The sequence below is a fragment of the Galeopterus variegatus genome, unplaced genomic scaffold (genome assembly GCF_000696425.1).
Source record: "Galeopterus variegatus unplaced genomic scaffold, G_variegatus-3.0.2 Scaffold314, whole genome shotgun sequence".
In the NCBI taxonomy this organism is placed as follows: domain Eukaryota; kingdom Metazoa; phylum Chordata; class Mammalia; order Dermoptera; family Cynocephalidae; genus Galeopterus; species Galeopterus variegatus.
Window position 1 is genome coordinate 348682 of NW_007726425.1, and position 26541 is coordinate 375222.

Sequence of the window (26541 nt, forward strand, 5' to 3'; positions counted from 1 at the left end):
AAGAGAACCTTACAATGACAGGATATTGGAGAAGCACAGGCCCAGGGACCCCACCCACAGCCTTGGCACTTGTAGAGTCCAAATGTTTTGTGACAGGAAGGGCCAGCACATTTGCTCCACAGCCACCTCCCCAACCTGCCAGGCCAAAGGCCCTGTGCAAGGATGAGGGAAACTGCCTCTAACTGGATGGCATTCCAGGTACTGCACTTTATCCTACAGAGCCGAGTTTAACTGCAGTTTTCTAAGTGTAGGCTTTTATTTTCATTTCCTTAGTAGTCTTCAGACAAACTCTCTCTGTTCCCAGTGAGTTTATAAGAAACCAGGCTAGAGGAATTATGCCTACCATGGGCCAGAAACTCACTCACTCGCTCTCTCTCTGGAAGGGTGTTTCAAGTCACAGTTGTGTAGTTATGCTTACGAAGGTATTCATCTGAAGGCTGACGTGCAACCACTCTGGGAGGGCTACTTTGGAGTCTCTCAAAAACTCAGATGTGCAACATCATTAAACCACCTTGAAATTAGTGGGGAGGCATTTGTCTATCGAGGTCATGATGTCAGACACAAGATTGCTTTTTGATAAATTAAATGACCAGCTGTCCATTGTGAGCTATTTACTGTGCAACTTGAAGAAGAAAAATCATCCCAACTCTACTGGTGAGGCGTAACAAAAAAAAAGTCAGACCATAAACATCTTTGAGATAGAAATAATGAGAACTAACCTTCAACTTTTTGAGTATAAACTTACTTTTTATTTATGGCAAGACTCTGTGCTAAGCACTTTTAGCGCAAATCTTTCCTTAAACCTCCTAGTAATGTTAGGACCTTGGTATTACTATCCCCATTTCACGGATGAGACTCAGAGAGGTTAAGTGAGTGCCCAGTGTTAGATGATAGAGCTGGGACCTGAACCCAAGCACACATGGTGCTTGGAGCCCTTGCTCTTAGCCACTAAGCCTCTGCACCAGCAGGTTTTGGTTTAAGTTTTAGCCAAATTGCTCACCCAATTTTAGAGATGGAAAAGATCCCTAAATCCATTCAACTGCAAAGGCAACTGAGGCCCCGGGAGGAAGTGCCTTGCATGAGATCACTCAGTGAGGGTGCTCAGGGCCACAGGTGAACGCTAATCTCATGATTCTCAGCCTGGCCTGCTGCTATGAAGACATGCCCAGAATTCAGGCTTTGGTGCTCAGTTGCTGGTTGCTATGAAGGTTATTTTTTCTCTCTTTTCTAAATTTTTTTCAATATGCCACAAACCTATGTTACACCACACTAAGTCACAAGCAAAGACTTCCAATGACCATTTTACTCAGTAAATGATCTCATATTCAAAATTATATTAATTATCATTGTAAGTGCTAAACTCAAGGCCTTGTAAGCCTTACATCCTTAATGTGATGACCTCCAAATGCTCAGAGGGCAGAAGTATCTTCCCTTGAGTTATAAAAGCATCTTCTCACATACAAGACCAGGCATGTGGTAGCTCAGCCAAACATACCTTTATTCATTCATATAACAAGCATCTATACAGTCCTTAATATATGTCAGTCACTGTTCAAGGCACCAGATACACAGTTGTGAACCAGTGAGCTAGCTAACCTCTTAGAACTTAGCTAGTCTAGTATGGTAAGACAGATCTCTAGTAAACAAACACACACATAAAAATATAACTGCAAGCTGCCATGGGAAAATTGGAATCATTTGACTGAAAAATTTACTAAAACAACTACATAGGTCACCCTCCTTTCTCCATGGTACATTTATCTTAAGGAAAAACCAAGGGAGAATCTTCCATATTCCTAAGAGGTGGGAATAAGGTGGGAGGTCAATACATGGGCAGGTGGTCTAGGAGCACATACGCCAGGCTTTTGCCTTCTGCTTTCCCAGATCCTTGTCTCAGAGACCTTCACATCCAGTAGGACATACTCATAGCCTCCATCTTATGCTGAAGATCCAGTATTTCTTTCTCCTCCTACACACCTGGACACAGGATGGAATCTGCTCTCTACAATTAATTTTCCCCCAGAATACTAGGAAAATATCACAGCATGGAACAAAGGGGATTCTGACCACTGTGTGTGTGTCCTTGTTTGGGAAAATGGGGTTCACTGATGGTAAGCTCTAATCTTAACAGCTGAGTTTGGTTACCAAGCCACTGGGGGGCTATTTGTCCCATTCTAACTCCCACAGATCCGAGCCACGGATAGCAATCAGACACAGAAAAACAGCAAAATAAAAATTAGTCATTGCTCTGCACAACTTTTATCAGGTCTCTTACACCAGAGGAGCCACTGCAAAGCCGTGATTTTGAATGGCTGCAGAAAAACACACTTGCATCCTCAGTTTCATTAACATAGGGTCAGCACTGATATAAAAATTGCCATTTGGGGCCAGCCCAGTGGCGCACTGCTACAGTGCGCCGCTTGGGAGCACGGTGGCGCTCCCGCCGAGGGTTCGGATCCCACATACAGACCGGTTCCCACTCACTGGCTGAGCGAGGTGCGGGCGCGACACTGAGGGTTGCGATCCGTTGCCAGACACGAAAAAAGACAAAAAGGAAAAAAAAAAATTGCCATTTGAAATGAAAGGAGTACTGAATCACAAAGCTACAAAGTCAGGAAAAGCCTCAACAATTTAGCCTCCATTAATTAAAATATATCATAATTTACACACAGACTAAGCCAAAGTACCTCTCCCAAATCTAAATATATCAGAGTTATTTAAGCCATTATTAAAACCAACAAGATTGCAAGGGAGATGTTTTACCAAAGTAAGAGGACAAGCTCTTCAAGCACTTTAACTGAGGCATTGTTTAGAAATAATTCATGTGCCCTTTGCAAATAATTTAAATATAATCACCCAATAACGCTTTGCTAGTCTTTGATACTAAATGTATAATGAGATTTTTTTTTTACACTGCCTACCTAATTAGTGCAATTTTATCTGGTTTAAAAATTAACTCTAATGTTAAAATTTGAGGATAATTCCACTGGTCCCACTAATTGGGACTCAATTGGGCCACCTATTTTACCATTTATTTCCTACTTATCTGGTAAGTCCCTGGCTGCTCTCCAGAAAAAAAATGCCACATTTCTCTCTTGTCTCATCAGTAAAAGATGAGAATTTTCCAGCTCAATTGTCAAGTTGCCCTCCAGATCCTTCATGTGTAATCACTCATCATTCACTGTAATCTTGCTCTTCAGCTCCCAGGCCCCCTTTTCCCAAAGGACATGCTCTCAAGTCGATTTCTGCCAGGAACCGAGGGCTCTCCTTCCACGGGGGCAGAGCAGCGACATCAGGTTCTTGGGAACCCTTCTTCCTTAAGTGTCAGGGCTTTCTACTCTCCCCTGTGAGCCCAAGAGGGAACAGCACAGGGATGTGAAGGAATCTCTGGCCTTCGGGGCATGGTTAGGCTTGCAGGAGTGTAAGGCAGGAGGAGGGAGTCATGCTGGGAGGAGCCCTGGGTGTCTGGACTAGGAAGGCAACAATAACTACCATTTATTATACACCTATTAAGTGCTTGGCACTATATTGGACACTATATTTTATCTTATTTAATTCTTCTAGGACCAAAATGTAGTTATTTTAAGTACCCATTTACAGATGAGGAAGCAGAGGTTCAGAGAGTTAAGGCAGCAAATAATTAATAGTGCTGGGATTCAGATCTAAGTTTGCCTGACTCTGAAACCCCATGCTCTTATTTATGATGTTGCAGTGCCTTTCAAATGGGAACTACTGTTTTAACCAAAGAAGGAAACAGCAAAAAATAAAATAAAATAAAATAAAACAGTTTCTGAGCTCAAATACTCATATTAAGCTATCTATTCTACTCCCCTTAATCAGTGTAGGGTCTGTTCATGGGAAGAAAAAGCTATAAATGAATCTTCAAGATGGACGAGCTCAGGGATGCCCCTTCTCTACCTGGCCCATGGGTCTCATGTATCACCAGACAGAGGCAGGAGGATCTGTAGGCTGAGGAGTTCCACACCAAACCACCACTCTGAATTTACAGAGGTTAATGTCTTGGAACCAACTAGAAAATCACAGGTAGAAGGGAGCTTAATATAATGGAGAAAACACTGAACTTGAAATCAAAACACTCAAGAACTGGCTTTGCTGCTTACTAGTCAAAGGATTCACAGTAATCAAACCTCAGCAAATCCATTTCTCAACTATAAAACAGGACTGTCCAGTGATAAATGAAATAAACAGTATGAAAGCACTTTAGAAATTCTAAAGTTTCCCCCTTTGCATTGGTAACGCTTGTCTCTCTAGGACCTGTAGGTAAGGCCAGGTTCACCTGCTTGGATGAGGAATCTAAGGTCAGCACTTTCGCCTTCTCACTGCTTAGCTGCTGCCATTTGGGGATTATTTTTCTTCCTGGTCCATGCCTCAGTATCTCTTGGGGTCACCCATGAGCCCTAAATCCGTTGTTACTCAGCCGTCATTCTTTCCTGTATGACCAAAGCACTAGATCTATACCCAGTGGTTGGTGCATAATCCTTTCCTTCTTGCACACTGATCTCAACAAGCTTCTCATACACAGTACACCCAAGAGAGACTTTTGCAAACTTTCTCCTTTGCAATACCCAGCACTATACTCCAATTGGAAGGTATTTTTGTCCAAGCACTGAGGAGCAGTAAGAGACAGAAAAGCATCTAACTGTCTCCTAACGGTTTTGTTAATTCAATCTGGTGAACAATGACCTGATTTGTCTTCCTTCTTAGCCTTTGTATTCTAAACACATCCAAAGACCCCTCATCTGCTGATCTTTCTAAGAAAGCCTTGGTGCCAGGTGAAGTCCAGCCAATACATCGCTCCAGCTGGAGACAAATTTGTAATGCTAGGCTGAACCCCTGTGAGTGTGGATTAAGCAGATGGCTGGCAGGTCACATGATCTGAGCTGATGCTTTCCAAGCCCCATTATGAAGTCTTCCAACTTGAGTTACTCCAAAACCTACTTTTAAATCTGGAGGGCACCATGATGGGTTTCTACTAATCCTTTTCACATGGCTGTGAAGGTTCACCTCCCATATGGTGTGCTTTTTGTATCTAGGTCTGGTTAGACCAGCTTTGGTTACCAGGTAGATGGGGCTGTGTTCCCTGATTGGACCATTTCATTTTGCTTGGTTCTGTGGCCGCAGGCTGAGATCCCATTTATCACCAGCCATCTCCCAGATTTGTGCTATTGTTAATAAAGAGAAATACTTAGGTGTTCACACCCATCACCTCCACAAGATGAAGGTGTCCAAGTACACATTCTACAGAGGGTTTCTCAGAAGCGCCAATGTTACGGTGGAACAGACAACACATTTTCCAGTGTTCACCAAAAAACACACATGCTGGGACATAATGCCAAGAGCAGGTAGACTGGGAACTTTTCTTCTTCTCAGACACTCCTTCCATGGGGCTTCCACTCTGACGCTACTTGCTCCCTTCTAAGCCCCATTTTCAAGGCAGTCAGGGTATAATACAGCAGTAGGCACCCCAAGAGTCCATAGACATTAGTCACCTTTCGGGTCCCTACCTGGGCACAAAGTTAAATGAAGTCACTCTTGAAGTGACTCTTAAAACTGGAGTCTCGAGAAGCAACATCCTTCTATCTGCTCACTCGTGGAAATTTCCAATTCTTTTTCAGCCAGTGTCCTAAATCCACAGTTAATGGGCTACCTGACGGCTAAATTTAATTTTAATCCTTCATTTTCTTCCCAGAGCAGGGGAACTGGATGGTCTGTCTCGCTCAGTGGTAAATGGGTCTGCTCTGCATGAAGCAGGACTTTGTCTACTTTTTCTTCCCCTACAAGATTAATGTGTAGTCACAGCTGCCTTTGGGACACTCCCCTTTCAGTTCTACAAGAACAGGGCTGTCAGGAAAGAGGCCCAAAGGCAAAGCTCGAGGCTTGAGGCAGTAGACAAAGGCAGGTAGCGAAGAATAGGAGAAAAAGACGGCAGGTTTATGGGGAAGTGTTAGTTCTGTTGTTTCTATGCCCTGCTGATTGTGACACGCATGAGCATTTTGGTTCTGAACAGTGACTCCTTTTATCCACGTGCACATTCTCACCTTCAGAAACACAAAACCCCAGAAGCAAAACTGACCAGAAGAACATATTCTGTGACTCTTCAGGGCCCTTCCAAATCTAAAGTTGTCTGTACCTGTGTATGTGACTCTGCTGCTACAGCTGCTTCTGAATGCATTGAACAGACCTTATCCATCTTAGTGACTAGGGCAGGGTGTCAAGTGTCAGGAAAGTGACATACTTCAATGAAAAGAATGTAATAAAAGCTAATGTGGGAACTCCAGTTCCTTCTGGCACCAAGAGGCAGATTGACTCATGTTTTTCATTTCTGGCTAAGGACTGAATAATGAAAGGCCAAGTGTGGCTGTGAGCCAGATCCCTGCATGCCAGGGAGTCCTGACCTCACCTCGTGCCCTGCTACAACGACAGACGGCAATGGGAAGCTTTGGCATCAGCTGCCAGAGAACCTGCGTGACTCTGACTGATGCATAGGCCATAGTAAGTCCCCAGATGGGGGAGGAGGTGGGGGCAGAATTGCTAGTTATTTTCCTATTAAACTGTTTGTGCTGACAAGCAACTACAAGCTGTGAGCTACTATTTAGAGTCCAACCCAGGAGAGCTCACCTGCTGATCTGAGTTGAGCTAATCAAGTAGCATGTTGCAGAGCAGAGGAAATGGAGAGGGCGAGGGTCCTGGGTTGGAGTGCAGGTATCACAAGCACACGTGTCTAGTCCTCTCCCACGTTTCTTCTCTGAGATGCCATCCCACCCTCCTGCCTGCCCAAGTCCCTGCACTAAACATGGAAGACGTGAGACATGAGGATGCAGGCAGCAGTATCTTCACTGTGCACGATTAGGATCCTTATAGGTAACGCTCATGAATGCAACCTGCAGAGTAGGCACATGACTTCCCTACAAGGCGGCTGACTCTGGGGGGTGCCCAAAGTGAGGACAGATGTCTGATGTACAGACACCCCAAAAAGCCAAGGCTGTAACCATCTCCGCCTTCCCGCCAGGAGGCCAGGAACCAGGAAAGATGGTAACAAGAGATGGTAGAAAGCAGTTTCTGGTCCTGCGGTATAAAATAAAGATCACACAGAAGATTCCCACTTTTTCAAAAGGAAAAAGATAAAAGAGAACGGTTTCACAGACCCAGTCACTCACCAAACTTTTCATGAAACCTCAAAGAGGGAAAGGCACAGCTCAAGACATTTATAGTTGGCAAACACTCCGTGTCTCTGTGCAGCCCAGAAAGTAGGGTGCTGTGGGGGCAGTGGGGCAAGGTAGGACTATACCTGACTTTGCCGAAATTCTGACCCCTCCCTACAGAGACACTGGGCTTAAGGAAGGAGACCTGAGTGTTTTCATAAATGCTTTATAATGTAAAATGGACTGAGAAGACCAGAAAAGTTGCAATATGAGTATCTTTCCACTTATTTTCTTATCCCCTGGTATGCCCACACTTATCAAATAAATCCCCTTCCCCTCCTCCTCAATAATCAATAAAGTTCCCAAACGGAATTTGTCACGTTTACATTATAAAGAAACCCTTGATGTATGCAGCCATAGAGAACAGAGATTTCTGTTTAGCCACTACACAAACAACATATATGCTTATAGGAAACATACATGATGGAGGTGCAGATCTCTGCAGCGAAGGACTCAGTGCACAATGCAGCTTTCTTTGAGAATTCAGCTAGAGGACACTCCCTCCCCCTGGTTAGGGTCACTGCTCTTGGGAGTTGGGCTGGTTTCTGAGAAGGCTCTGTCTGGCAGTGGCGGAAAGGATGCCAGGTCACCTCTGGGTTCTGAGGAGCCACATAAGATGCTACTATGGCAACCACCCTCAGGAGCTCAAATCGATTGAGCAATAGCCTTTGCAGAAGCCTGTGTAAGACAAGGTTCAATTTCACAGAGCAGTGAGAGAGACTAGGACAGGAGTAAGGTTTTCTGAGTAGTGGACGTTCATAGGGGTAAATATAAGAGATATGACAATGAGGTTGTAACCACAAGGAGAAAGATCCCTTATGAGTCTGCAAACCCACATCTGGCTTCCTGCTGGCCTGAGCCCATCACCAGGAGGGACACAGGCTTGGTGACATATTCCACTCTCTGCTCTAGGCCACATCCTCACTGTGTGGCAGGTGGGACCCTAGCTAACCCTCCCAAAGTGGTGGGAGAGCTGAATTCTCTGGTGTCCTTAGTGAGGAACAGGAGGGAGCAGAGTTAGGAAGCACCAGCAGATGAGCGAGAGAAAGCATTACCAGGACCTCAGCAAATGTGCCAGAGGCAAGAGGAGGGGGGAGCCTGTTCCATGAGTAGGGAAAGGGGACAGGGAGTGGGCATGGCAAGCTTGGAAGGCTGATGACAAAAGAGAGAGTGGATGGAGAAGAATGAGCAAGGGCCATCTACATTTTGGAGAGAAATGAAGAGAAAGTTCAAGAAGTGACATCACTAAAAGCAAGTGATGGATTATAACTCTCAATCCATCACATAAGCGTGGACCCCAGAACCAGGGGATTTCTGGGGTCCCCTGCACTGTACCTGGTCTGAGGACCAACAGAGAGGCTTCGGCTCCGGGCTGTTAAGGCTTCCCCTGCCACCAGCACCAAAGCCACCACCGCCACGTTTCAAAGGGCACAAAGAAAGAACAAGACAGATGACAAGCCCACAGCATGTCGTCATTACTCTGAGTTTGAAGAGAGACAGCTGGACCGTGAACACGGGCAGTCATGCAGAGGCTTCCTCTCAAATGCACCTGCTCCTCACACTGGCACCAACACACCTGCCTGGTTACCAGGCACAGGTGAGCGGTGGGTGAGGAACAACCGAGTCTTGGACCAGCCTGCATCCATCTTCATATCTGCATACATTATGCAGCAACACATACTATGCTCCTGTATTTGGACTTCATGATGTGATGGGAGAATTGGAAGGATAAAGCAGGGAATTAGCATTTATCGATCACTCACACTGTCAGGCCCTGTGCTAAAGCACTCTACACACCTTACTTTGTCTCCATTTTGGAGATGAGAAACTGAGGTTAGGAAGGTTAGTATTTTGCTGTGTGGCTCAAGGACACAGAGCTAGAATTCGGACGAGGGGCTGGCATTCAGAGTAGGACCTGCCTGGCTCTGCAGCCCACACCCTTCCTGCCACTCTGTCCTGCCACCCCAATGAGATCTGTTCTTCCTAAAGATCAGGGGAGTCCTTTCCTCTGGGATTCTCTCTCTTCATCCTTTATTCTTCAGAGGGACGTTACTGAGATTGAAATAAGAGAGAGATCACTATGGGGAATAATGTATGCAAATGAACTGATAAAACGAGAAGAGAACTTGACCTCTTAAAAACCCAAGGGTAATATTTATCTCTAACAAAAAATGTGGGCCTCCTTAGGACAAAGGGAGACTTTCATGCATCTTTCCACGGAGAAGGAACAGGAGCCAGGAGTCCCTGAAGCAGAGCCAGAGCTGCCTTTCTTTTTATCTCGGTGTGAGAATCTATAGGCAGTCCGGATGTTTGAGAAAATACCATGCTTTTGTGAAATATCCTTGGGAGCAATTCGGCCATGTCTGATAGGAAGCTTTCCTCTTGTGAGAGGCAAAGGGGATTCCCTGTCTCTCGAGGGGTTAGTTAACACACTAGTGCACAGGGGGACAAGGGACACGGAAGTTATCCTGCCAGTCTATCTCAGACTCACAAACCACACTCAACCCAGCTCACTTATGGAGGATCCCCCATGGCTGGGGGAGCAACGGACACAGTTTACTTTCAGATTCTGGAGACCTTAGATTCTTAGCACAGCAGGGAATACTTCACCTCTCCTACAGACAGAGAGCCCCTTACCCCAGGCCACTTGAGAAACATTCCTTCTCAACCCTCACCCCACCTCTTTTTCTGCTAGAATGGGTAAGGGATGGAAGCTGATCGTGCCTGGGGAGAAGGTGGGATAGATGATCCCTTTCTAACCACGTGGCCCCGAAAAGGGTAAACCTATGGGGACATTTTGTTCCTTTCCTTTTGCAGCTGCTATCAGTGAAAGCAGCAACCAAATGCTTTCCTTCTGCATCATTAGAAAGAAAATGTAGCTCGCCTTGCTTAAAACACAAGATTCCTACATGTACTCAAAGAAGCTGGAAGGATGACTCGGGAAATTCTATTGTGCCACCTGGAAGAGTGTGGAGCTGCTCTGGGTAGAACAAGGCACGGACAGAGCCCAAAGGCTGTCATTCATCCTACCGGGGCAACGAGGCCCTGACAGCATCCCTATTTTCGAGCCACACCCTAGAGGGCTAGGAAAACCTTTCCTTGGCTGGATTCCACAGGAGATGTCCGAATGTGATAGAAAACCTGCTACAGTTGCATCAATGTGTTAAAAAAAAAAAAAAGCCCCAGATGTAATGAACACGATTTAGTTGCCTGAATGGTTTAAGACCATGCTCCTAAGCGTGTTATCAAGGAAGGTTTGGAAAGTCTTTCCTTCTGGAGATTAAACATACACTACTAATTTGGTTCTTACATTGCTGGAATAGTTCTCGGTTACCCCTGCTCATGGGCAGAGCCTCCACGCACCCAGGATTCTATGATCCCAACTTTGTTCTACCCTCTTAATCCTCCTCCTTTCAAGCTTCTCCCTTGTTTGACAGACTCAGGAAACAAAAGGGCACAGTGGCTGTCCCTGGGTCCATCCTTGGGCACGTGGAGGCACTGCTCATGCTTACTCATCTCAGGAAAGGAACCCGGGGCCTCTGACTTCTCCCTGCTGATACCCCTGCTCCTGCTTCCCCCACCCTGCCATTTAGGGCACATGAGCTGAGGTCACAAGGCTCTCAGGAGCTCTGCTGAGGGCGGCTGGGAAGCAGCATTCCAGGGCAGCAAGAAGCTGCTCTGAGTGTTTCATTTCTCAGGCTGGCCCTGGAGAAGGCATCAGCCAGCCAGAGTCTCCAGCAAGGAAGAGAACTGAATAGGAAAAGAGCCACTTACGCCAGAGCGAAGGCCACCAACGCGCCTACCACCACCACAAAATCCAGGATGTTCCACAGGTCTCGGAAGTAGGACCCGTCCTGAAGGATCAAGCCCTGGTCTATCATCTGCAGGAGAAGGGTGCAAAAGCCACAGGTGAGGCCAGGAGGTGGGCAACGCTTGCCCTGAGCTCGGGTTCATCGCAGCAATTCCCCCACTGCCATTGCTCCACACCCCCTACCCTGGGAGCCGAAGAGCAGGAGGGTAGGTGCAACAGGCTTTCTCTGGGTAGCTGTGAGGTGTGAAGCTCCTTCTCCTAGCTACCCAGGGGTTGCTAGACTCCTCAGCCTCACAGAACCCTGCCATACTCCTCCGTTCATTAGTGGCTTGGAGCACCAGGCATTGCCACACGTGCATGGATGGGTAAGATCCAGGATGGGTGAGACTGGGAACCAGACAGACCTGTGGGGTGTTAGGGGGCTGCAGGGGAGTGAGTGTGGCTGGAACTAGATGAAGCCCAGGAAGACTCACCTCTACCTAACCCTATGCCTCGGCACCTACGCAGGCTCAAGGGAGGAAGCGTGCTGGGGAGGGCAGCTCAGGCCCCACACCTGTCTGCACACCCACCTGCTGCCTGCCTCCTACAGGTCTGCACCAGGCCAAACATACACACCCAGTCATGTCCTGCTGAGACACTTGTCCTTAGGTGTCCAAGGCCAGAGAAGGGTTAGCAGAGGCCCTGCTGAGGTTCTGTTCTGTCACTGGCTAATAGGTGGCAGCATTGGGATGGGCCCTATACTAGAGGGCAGACAAGTGACCCATCCAAGCCCTGGAGCCCAGGTTTTTTTCTAGAAGCTTTTACCTTTATAACCATCTCAAAGGTGAACACGCCCGTGAAAACATAGTCAAAATACCTCAGGACCTGGAAGACACATATGGTGGAGAGAAGAGGACCCTGTGAGGCCACCAGGACATGCGGTCCTGCATGCCCACCCCTACTCCCACCCATTTCCACCTCAGAACAAGGGTGTGGCATTGTAACCACTAGCTGGATAGAGATGGAGGCAGGAAGGAGGGGGCCGTGGATCCTGCTAGAGCCACACGATCTGGTGGCCAGTCCTCAGCCATTTCCTCTCCTTAGCCAGAACTTAATTTCTTGGGTCTGAATTGCCTGACAAGCCTCTCCCTCCAGTTCTGACTCAGGACCTGGAAAACTTGTCACTTCCTATCCTCCTTACTTCCCTCACATCTCCTGACATACACCTGTGGGACCCAAGGACACATCTCAACTCCCTGTGGTAGAGCTGCAGCTCCCCAGCTTCTTGCACACCCTCCGTGACACTATGTTAGGTCCAAATCCAAGGCCACGGATAGCTGAGACCCCTTCAAAGCCCCGGCTGGCACTGGGTTAAGGCCCGCTGCTGCAGCATAAAGGCATGCAGGTGGTTGGGGCGTGGGGCTGGGGGACTGGCCTGGAACAGGAACGGGCAATTTCTCAATCCTTCCTCATTCCCCAGCAGCGTTCCTACCATCTTAGCCCACCTCCACTGCTGGGAAGGGGAGGGGCTGGGACAGGGTGGGTACCAGGGCACTGCAGAGGTTGGCAAATGGCCCTGTGCACCCACTTTGTTGCGCTCCGAGTTGGTCAGGACAGGGTCCTCTGCAGCCAGGGCAATGCTGCTGGCAGCGATCACCAGGAGGATGCACATCTCAAAGTAGCGCAGGTTCACGATGTAGTGGCAGGCCCTCCGAATCCTGCGGGGTGGGTGAGCCCTGCTGAGCCGGCCCTGCTCCTCTCCCACGCCCTTCCCTCCTACTCCCCACTCCCCCGCCTCCAACACACACACTCTGGCCTTTTCCAGACAGCCAGGCCCTGGCCAAGGAGGCCACCAGGGAGAGCAATTTAATTTCTCAGGCACCACCCTTGATTTAAAGTCCCCGTGGGGGAAGGTAATTAGATTGGTGAGAGGCTGCAGCACGCAAACCCAGATGCATTATCTGCAACCATGTCTGAGCCACGAGGAGCCGCCAGCATCAGACTACACAAACCACATGCTACCCTCCCCTGTACCTCAGTGTCGTCCCCACCAATGTAAGGAAACTGGGACATACCAAGGAAATTACAAAGAACCATGAAGCATAAAAATAGGCCTTGATTCTAAGATTCCTCATGAAAGCAGCAACAGGTTTCATAAGCCCCAGGTTATTCTGATTAAAGTTACTATACTCTACATTCTACGTGCTAGCTTTAGATGGCCCGACATACCTTGACCCTGGTTCCTCCCTTCCCAGAGCTCTGTGTGAAGCCTGCCCACGTGGCCAAGGAAAGCCGTCTTGTCTTCCTAGTCTCAGAAGCTGGTCCACATGTACACGATGCTCACTTCCACGGCAGAAGGCAGATTCTCCTCCCAAATTCCATCTTTCCTGACTCTAACCTCCCAGGCTCTTCTTTGCCACCCCCACCTCATGCCCCTACCTCTGCTCTGGGGAACAAGCCCAGTTCAGAAATCCACATGTACGGCAGTGGGACCGATGCTCTCAAACTCCATTTGGGTGACCTGGTCACTCTAAGCTCCACGTTCTTGGCTCTGCCTACCTCTGCAATGCTTGGTGACACATCCTCAAGTAGATTTCCTTCCTCCCCCCATGCCAGCTACTGACCAAAGAACGGGGTCTTTTTTCTCATGACATTTCTCATGTTATCTTGTCTTAAGCTACTCTTTAGACGATGGGCACGGAGTTCAGAGGCTGCTTAACATAACGACCCCTTCACCTAATGGGCACCCTCGGGGCTTCAGTGTCTGGCCACACTCTGCCAGGAAGGCTCAGGAAGATGACCGGGTCCCCATCCCTTCCTCTCTCCATCACCCTGCCCTGGCTCAAACCCTGGCACCAAAGGGGGAGCAATGCGGGGGTGTCTTACGGGTTGGTGGTGCTGAAGATGAACATAGAGCTGTGGGGCACCATGGCTTTGCCAGTCTCACGCTTCTCTTTCTTCTGTTTCTTCTCCACCTCCCCCTCCTCTTTGATCTCGGCTTCCTTCAAGGGACTGGCTTCTCCATCAGTCTTGTTGCTAACTGCAAGAGGAATACGTTGAAATCTTCAGGAACCTTGCTCCATGAATAACGCCCTTCATTTTCAGGTGGGGACGGCAAGGGGAGGATGGGAAAGGGCTACGGGGATGCCCCTCGCATGGCACCCTGCAAGCACCTGGGGTATTTGCTACATGGCAAACACTCTTCCTCTCCTCTTATCCTTACCCTCACCCAAATTTTATGTGACTTTACTTTATTTTACTTTAATGATAATAAATACTATCATTTATGATTGAACTTTTACAGTCTGGTGAACAGCACGGTTCTTTCTGTGGTAAAGTTTACCAAGTTTGGATCTTATACCTAAATGCTGGATTCTTGGTATATATTCGCTTCCTGAATTTTCACATCAGTACACCCAGAAGAGCAAGTACTGTTATTCCGATTATTCAGATGAGAAAACTGAAGTTCCAGGAATTTAAGTACCTTTCCTAAGGTCATACAGCTAGCATGGGTTCCCAATTAGAAATCCTATATCCTGTCAAGGAAATCACACTGCAATGGAAGATTTAAAAAAAAAAAACATTACTCTATTTGCAGCTGCCTTTCTGGCTCTGTTTTTCCCAGCCACAATTAATGTGGAAATGAGAATGCAATATTCATGTGAATATGGACCCATGAGTTTATTCCAGGACTGGGAGGACGGAGGAGCTGGAGCCCTGCAGCACTCCCGGGCTGCTACTCTCTGCTACCATGCTCAGGTCACAGTGGGGGGTAAGTTGGCCAGAGGCTGAGGCTGTCAGAATGGGGAAAGGAATCCAGTCAACCTCTCCCCACTGCTCTGTTCGGTGAACGATGCTGCCCTGAACCTGTGTGAGCAGCAAGCCTCTGTTGCTCTGGCCCATGACAGGCCTTCTAAAATGTGAGTCATATGAAGTACCCAAAAGCCTTCCTGTAACATGCTCTTACCTTGACCAAGGCCATGGACTAGCTCTGGAATGGGAACAGAGGGAGGGCCAAGCTTTCTTAATGTTGCTTCTCATAAAAGAGGCTCCAAAACACTTCTTACTTATTAGAGTATAAAAGCAAACAGACATCAAAAGAGGTTGTGATTCTGGGATCCTGAGACATGGCCAAGTCGACCCCAGCAAGCACTGGACATGAGAGCTTTCACGTTTTAAAGCATTATTGGTATTTTGAGTATAGAGTGCATGAAGGAACAGATACAGAGCAGTGGGACAAAGACAGACAGGAAGAGTAGAAGACTATCATATGAAAGAGAAAAACGTGGAAAAAGAGAGAAAAACAGGCAAGGGTGGAACTCTGTGGTCACAAGTCAGTGATCACAGGGCAGCAGTGGGATTAATACAGAGATGGGGTGCGGGGTCAGGGCAGGATTAGGGTGTGGGGACAGAGATGGGGTGCAGGGGGCAGGGATGCAGCGTGGGGTCAGGGCAGCATGGGGTAGTAGGTTAAGTGCTTTTTATTTTGCTGTGTTTCCCTTTAAGTTTTCGTAGATTAACATCTGACGCATGAGGGAACTGTGATGGAGAGAACCTGTGACTGAAAGCTCCTAGGAAAGAAAGTGTTGATAAGAGTAATAGAGTCATAAAATATTAGTACAGGGAAAGGCCTCAGAGATTATTTAGTTCAACGCTTTCACTTTATACATGACAAACTGAGGCATCGAGGGATGCAGAGGTTTGTTCCGAGGCCACTCACTGAGCAGAGCCAGGGCCAGAAGGAGCCCTCCTGCCATCGCCCTCTTCACCAGGGCTTCCCTAACTTGTCCTGGGGCAGAGCATCTTGGAGGTCACAGGGAAGGCCACAGAACAGCCGTACATTAAATCTAATGGCTGAATATACAACAGGGTACAAAATCACATGATTGCTCTGAAGACTCTAGGGTAGTCACAGGGACCAAAAGTTTAAGGAAATTTTATGGGCAAAATTTAAGATTGAGAAAACGCTAACTTATTGTTTTCCTGCAAAACGTAAGACAACTGGCCCTCTTCTGACTACTTGAAGAGCGCTTCCCTCCTGGGAGTGGAGCTTTCCACGTGGCTTTACTGGAGGGGCTCCAGAGCCCACAGCCCCTGGCCCTGGGGGCAGGGCGGTGGGGTGAGGGGCAGGGACTGTGCTCACTGTGCACCACGGTCGAGTCCACCAAGGGGCCCACGTCGGGGATGGCCACGGTGACGCTGGTGCTCTCAGTGGTGGCCTTGTCCGTGTTGGCTGTGATGCAGGAGAGGTCGGGCTCACTCTGGCTGACAGGTCTGCCCACGTCCAGATGCATGTCCCCCAGCAGGGCTTGCTCACTACTGCCTTCTGGCTCCTGCTCCACCAGTGCTGCATCCTTCCCCACTTCCTGCTCGGGGTGGGGCGGGACTAGGGGTGTGTTGGCCTCTTCAAGGACTCCTGCCAGCCCGGAGCCTCTGGGCACCATCAGACTGTTGGTCCTGGGAGGAGAGAGGAGACGGCTGGTGCTCGGAAGCTGTTCCAGAACGGCTGATGCGCCTGGCAAGAGGGGAGGGTGAGGGCAGCCCCAGGAGCCCTGCTGAAGGACAGACAGCATGCCTCGCACACCCACCCGGCCAGGCAGAGTGGAGCCAATACTGGGGCCATGCCCACCGCCTTCTTCCCATCCAGCCATGACGCACTTCCAGCAGGAGATGCCCTGGAAGGGCAGACCCTAGTTTCTGGGGGTCAGATCCCATTGCCTGTTATATTTACGCGTACCTTATAAAGGGTGCATCAGCATCATCTCCACTTTATAAGGGGACGCCGAGGCTTAGGAAGGCTTATAGGGAAGGATTCCTAACACTGGCCTGTGTTACGTGCCCCAGGGTACTCCTGTGACTCATTACCTCCGTAAGTCCTGGGCTCTCTCTTCTTGGATTGTTGGTTCCTTGGCCCCATGGCTGCCCCTGGGCTCATGCTCCTTCACCCCCTCCGTGGGCACACCTTCATCCAGACTCCGCTCCTGGCTGGCAGATCTGCTCCGGGAGGCCGAGGCGGACTCCTTGCCTTCTGTCCTGACACGGCGGTGCCGGCTGCGCCGCTGACTCTGCCTGTGCCTGGCTCGGTCCTCGAAGGTCACCACGGTCTCTCCTCCAGCCTCCTGCTGGGTCGGGTCACAGTTCCCATGACAGGGCCTGGCCAGCCATGGTGGTTCCCGTTTGCCCAGGGACAAGGGACTTCGCTGGTTGTCCAGAGTGCTGGACAGGTCCCCTCCGTCCCCCTTGAGGGACCCCCCACGGCTGATGCGCTCCTCCTCGCACTTCTCCAGGCCCAGACCCAGGGCCAGGCCCTCGATGGGCCTGGGTCTCCGGTAGAGGCTAGGGTGGGCATTGAGTGGGTTGAGAGGACTCAGCGGGTTGAGGGGGTTAAGGGGGTTCATGGGTGGGGCCTCCTCCTTGTTGAGGGCCTCCTGGCTGGACATCTGCATGTGCCTCCGCAGCTGGCTGGTGCGCTGCTCCCACACCGACATGTGGTGCCGGCGCCTCCGCTCCCTCCTGGCAAAGGGGAAATGGCGAGAGCTGTAGTCAGGGCCTGACTGCTGCAGGCCAGGGGGGGCAGCCACGGGGGCCGTGGGAAAAGGGTCGCACACAAGGTGGGGGATCAAATAGGGGAGCCCAGCACCTGCTGACAGGAAGCACAGAAAGATGCAAGGAGCAGAGTAGGCCACACATGGGGAGTCCTTGCACCAGCGCCTCCCAGTCCAGGGGCTTCCACTCTAACCCCTGCTCTGTAGTAGCTGAGGGTGGGGTAGGGATCAGATCCAGCACTGAGTTCCCCATCTTCAGGACCTGCTAGGATGCCAGTCCAAAGGCTTACCAGGTCTTCACTCCTTTGCTTTCAGGGCATCAGCCTGTACCCACTCTATGCCCACCAATGGTCCTTGATTCAAGCTGAGACCTTTTCCTGTCCACCCCTCCCCCTCCCCTTTCCCTCTGAGATCACAGCCTGGGCTAGCAAGTCCTGTGCAGTACAATGATCGGATACTACCAAAGCGTGAGGACAGTGGCAAAAGGACCCAAAAGGTCTTGGCATCACCCTCAAAGACTAAGAGTGTCATGGTCTCTTCCATGACAGCAGCTAAAAACTACAGAGGACTATATGTGCACAGACCACCATCAGCTCATACTCAAAACCACTGTTGAACACTGCAGCTCAGGGGCCTAGAGGAGCACTCACATGACAGCAGGAACACAGGCGTGACACACACAGAACAGCACATGGAAGTGGGCTCACGGGATAGAAGGGTAGTCACCTACCCTTCCCTCACCTGTGCCTGCAGGCACACACCTATGAACTATCAGGGGATACTCACATATACCCACACGCACCCTGAGGCCCACACAGAGCTGTACACAACTGCCTATGGGAAAGGCACACCCCCCAACACTAATTACCAACACGTGCCCATTCAAAGGCCAAATGGGGCAACCACACACAGGGTCACATATGTTTGACACACACTGAGAAAAGCATACGTTGAAAGGTGCAGAGGGGCATGTCCACAGACCATGTGCACGGAACACACACACACACACCAAGGCACACACTGACATGCACACCCAATAACACTTTGTCCATGGCCAAGGACAAAGACACATTGTCCCCACACCCACACATAACCACTCACAAACACGCAAACCGGTACACACATACAGGTGGCTGCTGCGTGGCTCCCACATCGACATGTGGTGTCTTCTCCTTCTGTCTCTTCTGGGAAAGAAAAACGAACAGGTTCAGTTCACCCCAACCTCTAGGAACTTATGCCCCACAGCCACCAGCAGATCTCCAGAGGGAGGCACGGCGTCCTCCGCAGGTCCACACGTTCCCCGTGTGCCTGCCTGCCCTCTCTGGACTCCCAGCCTTCAACTCCCCAGCACAGTGACTTTTGGTTCCTTGCTATGTACAAATACATGGGTCTAGTTTTTGAAGCACACATGCAGATACACAAGGATAGACCTTTCCATATGTTATAGAGCTTCAGATCCTTCAATGGCATGCTCCACTGGCACTCACACTTTCACCTAAACATCCTTCAGAGGCCTATTTTGGATATCGTGTAAGCTCTGATGGGTAGTTGGATTCCCCGTCCCTGATCATTTCTAGGAAGCACAGCACATTCACATGGGTGTGATTCCCCAGCTCATCGCTCCTATAGCAGATCCTGATTCCATCTCACAAAACATGTGGGGGAACAAACACTCTGCCATGCATGCCACACAGGCTACAAAGCAGCCCGTAACCAAAAGCAGGGCTGCGATTCACAAACTCCAGGACATGCGTGGAGTGCCCTGCATTTGTGCAATCCAGTGGCCCTGGCCACAGGCCTGGAGGTTTGGTCTATTCAGCTGGGTAAAGCATTGTATTCACCTTCTTAGCCTTGTATAGAAAGAAATCTCTTCCACACATACACTGTATCCTTTCAAACACAAGGCCAATGGAAGGTCTGAGTAACAGGGTGTTAGCAGTACCTGCAAAAGCAGACAGGACACCTGGTAAAATGAGCCTGTCAGCACAGGGACAATGCTCAGGCGGAGAACAACACATGCTAGGCAAACTAACTCTGCTCATCTGCAGAGGAGCCCAACACAGGGTGGGGCTGAAGGAGCAGAGGCAGCTGGTCTGAGACTCCCTGTGGGTGTCTGGAAGAGGCACAGTACACACATGTGTAGCTGCACACAAGTATCCATGACGCACACAGCATTGTGGAGAACCTGTGAGCTCATCAACAGAATCCCTCAGCATGGGCAGCCTGCAACGCAGTGAGGCACAGGTGAGGGCAGGATGCCAAGAAGCACGGGCAGCATACAGAACGAGAAGCCCACACGCCAACAGGCAGCATGCACACCCACCAGGGAACACGCATCATGCCACCTATTTGCAATCTCTCCAATACTTAAATACCAACCCTTCCAAAGCACATGTGTAAGAGTGTAAGGACATGGATAGGTTCTCTCTCTCTCTCTCTCTCACACACACACACACACGCACACACACACACGCACACACACACAGACACATGCCAGGCAAAAGAGAGACCAACCTCTAACTCCCACACAAATCAGACACACACTTTAAACTCCCTTCTCCTCTCTACTCACGTATGCAAAGATCCAAATTTACATTCATACCTAAAATCACGCAGAGAAGCATCCATGTATCGCCAACTCCTGTGAATATGACCTCGTGTACACCCCATAATATGTGGAACAGGAAGGGCAAATGGGATTCTTCCATTTCAAAGATGGGGATACAGAGGTCCTGAGATCCTGAGTGGTTCTCTATCCAAGGCCACAGAGCATGCTAGTGACAAAACTGTGACCAGCGCTCAGGCACTTGGGTGTGCGACAATGCTCTGTCCATGTTTCTCCACGGACAGCCACATTTGCACTCGGTTATGCTGCAGTCCTGCAACCAGCAGTCTCACCCGCACACCTCAGCGGGGCACACACACCCTGAGGTCGCTCACGGCAGTGGCGGTCATCTTGCAGCACAGGCGCAGCAGCCAAAGCCTGGGTCTCTGCTGTTCTCGGGTGTCTGCAGCACCTTCTCTCACTGCGCTGTGCCTGATGCACACTCTGCTCGATTCCCACAGCCCTGTGCCTACCCACATTTCATTCATTCTTTCATTCCATAAATAGTGTTTCTGCTCTGGGCCAAGCATCGTCCTAACTCACATCTCTCCAAATCCACTTCTCCCCCAGGCTTCCTCATCTCAGGAAATAGAACCACCCACCCCTAAGTGACAGCCAGTCCTACCCATCTGCAGTTTTAGATACCTGTGTGTGTGTGTTTAACCCAAATTCATGAGTTCAGGGAAGGTAGGGTAGAAACCACTCAAGGCCCAGAGAATATTCTAGACAGGAAGGAGTTGTTAGGCCTTTCCCCATCAATCTTTAATGAATTGGGGGATGGAGTTCCACCTCCTAAGGGTCCCAGAACTTTCCCACAGACAGCCCAGGGTGACCCACCCAGTCCTCATGCAGGCCCAGAAGCAGCAACAGAAATTCCATGGTTCTCTAGTCATTTCTTAGCCTCTCCTTCAGCCCCTCCTCTTACCATGCAGAGACCAGGCGCCCAAGCCGACTGCCCCTAGTTCTACCATCAACCCCAGATCCAGCTTCCCTGAAGGAGTGTGTACTCACTGCTCTACCTCATCACCTCCCATTCTCTGCCTAACCCACTTCAACTGAACTTTGTTCCCTCTTGGCCACTGAAGCTGCTTTTGTCTGCTTACTAAAGCTTTCATTTTGCCAAATCCAGTGGTCCCTTCTCTGTCCTCATTGTCCGTGATCATTCAACAGTGCTTAGCAGCCCTGCCCACCCCTCCTGGCTGCAGAGTTCTCCTCTACAGGTTTCCAGGACACCGAGCTTCCCTGTTCTTCCTTCTGCCTCCTGGTTGCACCCCCCTTGGTCTCTGGTCTCCTGTGCTGGCTTCTCCTCTGCCAGATCTTCTCAGCTCCTCTCTTCCCCATCCCCACTCTCCTTGGGTCATCTCACCCACACTCAAGGCTTAAATACCATCTAAATGCAAATGCCTTCCCCTAAATCTTTATTTTAATCCTGACTTCTCTTCTAAGCTCCAGATGCATCTAACCCGTGGCCTATCCAACACTCGGATGCCTTAGATGTATCTCACATTTAATGCAGCCAAATGAACTCTGCCTTTCGACCTTTCTCCAGGATATCAGTAACCACCACCACCTTCTGCCCAGTTGCTCAAAACCGTAAAACCTGGGAGCAATTTCTGTTTCTTTTCTTTCCATCCTTGCCCTTATCACATATAATCCATTAGCTTGTTCTATTGGCTCTCCCTCCAAAATACAGACTGAATGGGATCACTTCTCATGTCCTCCATTGCCGCCGTGCTGGTCTAAACCATCACCTCTCACCTACTTGAACACTAGGAGCCAAGTCTGACTCCCTGCCTCCACTCCTGGCCCCTACAATCTCCACAGAGCAGAGTGACCTTTTAAAAGTGTAACTCTTTGGGCTGACCCCGTGGCTCACTCGGGACAGTGCAGCGCTGGGAGCGCAGCAGCGCTCCCGCCACGGGTTCAGATCCTATATAGGGATGGCCAGTGTGCTCACTGGCTGAGTGAGGTCACAAAAAAGGACAAAAAAAAAAAAGTGTAACTCTTTCCACTAAGCATCCTTCCAGTTTAAGTCCTCCCATGGTTGCAGTTAGAATAAAAGCTAAGGGCCGGCCCGGTGGCACACTGGAGAGTGCGCCGCTTGGGAGTGCGGAGGCGCTCCCGCCGAGGGTTCGGATCCCATGTGGTGACCGGTTCCCACTCACTGGCTGAGCGTGGTGCGGGCGCAACACCGAGGGTTGCGATCCTGTACCGGTCAGTAAAAAAAAGACAAAAAGGAAAAAAAAAAAAAGAATAAAAGCTAAAATCCTTCCCCTGAGCCTTATAGATCTGCAAGCTGGCTGCTGCCCACCTCTCTGGCCTTGCCTTATATCTCTCCTTCTTCAGTACACATCAGCTACACTGGACCTTGCTAGGGAACACTCTTCCTCCAAAATACCACACAAACATTTTCTACACATTTAGATCTCTGCTGAAACACTGCCTCTCCAGAGAACCCTCCAGATTGCCCTAAGATACTCCTCCCCACCCCTGTCCTTCTCTGCCTTATGACCCTGGTTTTCACTTTACACTTTGCCACGACCTGAAATGATTTGTATGTTCATCACCCATCCCACTCACTGAAACAAGAGCCCGGTGAGAGCACAGCCTCTGTCTTGCTCATTGCTGTATGCTCAGGAACAGTCCCTGGCCTGGAGCAGGTGCACTCCCTCATCAATAGTGTTGTGCGTTGAGGAGCTGGCCATCAGCACAGGAGCCCCAGGGCAGTGAAGGGGCAGCAGACTCACTCGATAGAAGGCATGTTGGGTGCAGACATCGGGCTGACCTCCTTGGCCTTCTGCAGTGCGTGTTTCTGGTTGAAAGCCTCTTCTTCCTCCTGTTCATCCTAGACAAAAAGGAGAGATGGCTTTGCCTGGGATCCCCATGAAGGAGAGCAGTTTCCTTTGGCTCTCCCCAGGAGTTCTGAAAACCAGGTGAAGTGAAGAAGGTGGAGGAAGAGGTTAAACAAGGCAGTAGGAGGTTAGGTTGGCCCAGAGACCTCCACCGGCCAGAAGCCTCACAGCTCTGGCATGGCCAGCAATTGTTGTCTCCATGCAGCCCCCACGGGTTGCTCAGGAGAGCCGGGAGAAGTCTACCCCAACCCTCAGTCCTCAAGGGAGCTGGCCATGGCTGGGGAGCTCAACAGCAGGAGCCAACACTTCTCAGAGTTTCTTCAGCGTCTGGAAGTGACCAAGTAGGGTCTTTCCAGGCAAAGCCCCCTGAAGAAAGCACCAAGACTGAGTACCCCATCATGGTGTCTTCCCCACACAACTAAGTGGCCCCACCCTGGGCACTCAGGCAGAAACCTCTCCCTCACCTGCATTCGTGCTTGTAAGTGTCCCCTGTATGGAAAACCAGTTCAGGTAACATGACTAGAGCTTTTAAGGATACATACATATTCATAGCACAGTATGGCTTTCACATACGTCATCTTACTTGATCCTCACAGTAATCCTGTGAGAGATGCAAGGCAAATATATCATCCCCATCATAGGAAACCTGTGCTAATAGAGATTGGGAGTCCAGCCAAAGCTAAAGCAGCCAGGAAGGGGCAGATGTGAAACTTGTAGCCAGTTTTTCAGATACTAAAGCTAGTCTTATCCCTACCATACCCTGCAAATAAGAAGATCCTCTAGGATAAGTAGGCAACACATAGAATACCTGGAAGCAGTTCAGAAGCATTACCAGGATGCTACGTGCCTCTGCTCAACCAAATTTGCATTGTATGGGGAGAAGAGCTTTCACTTATCTCCACAGACCATCCCACTGCAATTAGTATTCTCTCCTCCCCTGGAGAAATGAATCAGAGAAACAAAGGAGCCGCTCTGAGAAATGTTCTATCTGGCTTCATTGGAACTTCTGCAGGATGAGCACAGCCACTGAAATACCCCAGAAGCCATAGCCCAGGAACTGTGACACTCCTGGCCCCCCTCACACCCAAACCCAGAAGGGTTAAGTCACATGACTGGGGTCACACAGCCATAGATCACAGTAGCAGAGGTGAAACTTAAATCCAGGGCTCTAGTGTTTTTTTGACTCTCCACGATAATCTTGGAAAGGACCCCTCTGAGGGCTCATAGAGATTAAGCTGTTGTTGTCTGTATCTTATGAGTAACACAGACTAGTTGAAGCTCACCAAACTCAACGAAAGTGAACCATGCTTCCATCATGGGTGTGTGGGTCTCCAACTGCCCAGAAGCTTCCAGAAGGGGCCTTCCAAGCAGGCCTGAGTCAAACAACGCATACTTTCACAGCAAGCTATAAAGACCAGAGGATACCCAATGGCACGAGAGAACCACCAGATCCCCAGAGAACGATTCTTACCTTGGTCAGCTCCTGGGCATTGGCCAGGTTGTCCACAGCGATGGCCAAGAACACATTCAGCAGTGTGTCTGGGGGAGAAGAGTTAAGGACGGGCAAGTAAGAAAAGCAAAAGGCTTTAGCAAGGCACTAACAAGACCAGCAGCTACCCCAAAGAGTCACTTAAGCAGAGACTACAGGAGGGGAGAGGGAGATGTCAGCCAACTCTGTCTGAAAGAGAAAGAGGATATGTCTTCCCTCCTTCCCCATATCATCTCTTTACACAGGACAAAGAAATACCTGAATCGAACCACCCAGAGGGCTAGAAGGGGTGAGGCGGGCTTTAGACAGCTATGGCCTCTACCATTAGCAATAACAAATAAGAGAATCATTGATCAACGAGATGTGTAGGGAGCTTAGCATAGGAGCTCATCTCTCCTTTCTGGGAGGACGGCACTGAATCCCTCCTAGACCAAAGGGCATTATGCTATTCTGTCCTTAAGGGAAAGAAATGAGAGTCCACAGCCCACGTTAAGCAGCTCTCAATAATGGGACACTCGCTTACTTCTCTCATTCTTCTTGTTAGGGTCCTAGAAAGCTTTCTAGGTTTCATTGAACAAAATGTCACAGAGTAGACATGATCCATTATGAAATCCATTTCTATTCCATGTTCTCACTCTTTAGTCGCAATTTGCCAAATGTCTTTGAGGGCCATGTGCTGTGAAACATAGAATGGGTGCTAGCATAAAAGTCTAGCTTTCCACCTGGAAGACAGTGAAGCTGCTCTGGGTAGAACAAGGCACAGACAGAGCCCAAAGGCTGTCATTCATCCTACCGGGGCAACGAGGCCCTGACAGCATCCCTATTTTCGAGCCACACCCTAGAGGGCTAGGAGAACCCTTTCCTTGGCTGGATTCCACAGGAGATGTCCGAATGTGATTGAAAACCTGCTACAGTTGCATCAATGTGTTAAAAAAAAAAAGCCCCAGATGTAATGAACACGATTTAGTTGCGTGAATGGTTTAAGACCATGCTCCTAAGTGTGTTATCAAGGAAGGTTTGGAAAGTCTTTCCTTCTGGAGATTAAACATACACTATGAATATGGTTCTTACGTCGCTGGAATAGTTCTCGGTTACCCCTGCTCATGGGCAGAGCCTCCACGCACCCAGGATTCTCTGATCCCCAACTTTGTTCTACCCTCTGAATCCTCCTTCTTTCAAGCTTCTCCCTTGTTTGACAGACTCAGGAAACTAAAGGGCACAGTGGCTGTCCCTGGTTTCATCCCTGAGCACATGGAGGCACTGCCCAGGCTTACACAGAATCCGGGGCCTCTGACTTCTCCCCACAGATGCCCTGCTCCTGCTTCCCCCATCTTCACGTGAGCCTTAAGAGTAACAGGAAAATCAAGGTGCCATTGTGACAAACTGGCCTTCTATTTCTGTGACTCACTGCATAGCTTTCTTTTTATGAATTTCTCGTGTTTAGTTTATAGTCTGCTCTGACACCTAGAAGTTTACGAGGCAGAAAACAAAAAGGAGCATCTCTTTTTTTGGGACTATGGAAAATGCAAAACTTTGGCTGTATCACATGACTGTCCCTTAGTATGTCAAGCAATGTCCATGTCCCCTCTCCCTGCACCCCCACCCCCAAGCTCTACCACCACCACATCCACCACCACTCCAATACCTCCTCCAATGCTGGTCCAGGCAGGCGGGCACCATAAAGAGAAAAATCACAAAAAGGATACAGTTTCCAAACAACGTGAGCACAATGAAGTAGATGGCTGACCACATGCCCGAGCTGACCCCTCCCTGGGAGCGGATCCCGTTATACATCACCTCATTCCAGTCCTCACCTGTCAGGATCTACACAAAGCAAACAAGCAGATCAGAAACCCGGGCTGGTGGAGAAAACGGAGACCATGCAAAGGGAAAATTCTAGGCCTGGGTCTTTTCCATTTATACCATGCTTGGCCATCCTGCCAGGGATGGAACTACAAAAAAAAGTCGTTTCCATGAATAATCCTAAACTTTCTTTTGATAGGGAAGGGAATTTTAGGCATTGAAAATAGGAGACCA

General features: G+C 49.4%; 1 protein-coding gene across 4 annotated transcripts in view; it reads right to left on the reverse strand.

Moving 5' to 3' along the window:
- Positions 1 to 26541, reverse strand: part of CACNA1E (calcium channel, voltage-dependent, R type, alpha 1E subunit) — a 344242-nt gene that overhangs the window by 46176 nt on the left and 271525 nt on the right. For 2 of the 4 annotated variants that reach the window (XM_008567379.1, XM_008567378.1), the window contains exons 17-26: positions 26211 to 26328; positions 24487 to 24554; positions 22911 to 23008; positions 18686 to 18742; positions 16879 to 17526; positions 16157 to 16470; positions 13900 to 14053; positions 12602 to 12731; positions 11839 to 11898; positions 10998 to 11104 (exon numbers count right to left, since the gene is read on the reverse strand). In XM_008567379.1, coding sequence (XP_008565601.1) covers positions 10998 to 11104; positions 11839 to 11898; positions 12602 to 12731; positions 13900 to 14053; positions 16157 to 16470; positions 16879 to 17526; positions 18686 to 18742; positions 22911 to 23008; positions 24487 to 24554; positions 26211 to 26328 — 1754 coding nt within the window. The remainder of the gene's footprint in view (positions 1 to 10997; positions 11105 to 11838; positions 11899 to 12601; positions 12732 to 13899; positions 14054 to 16156; positions 16471 to 16878; positions 17527 to 18685; positions 18743 to 22910; positions 23009 to 24486; positions 24555 to 26210; positions 26329 to 26541) is intronic. The other 2 variants (XM_008567380.1, XM_008567377.1) reach the window with 1 other exon arrangement.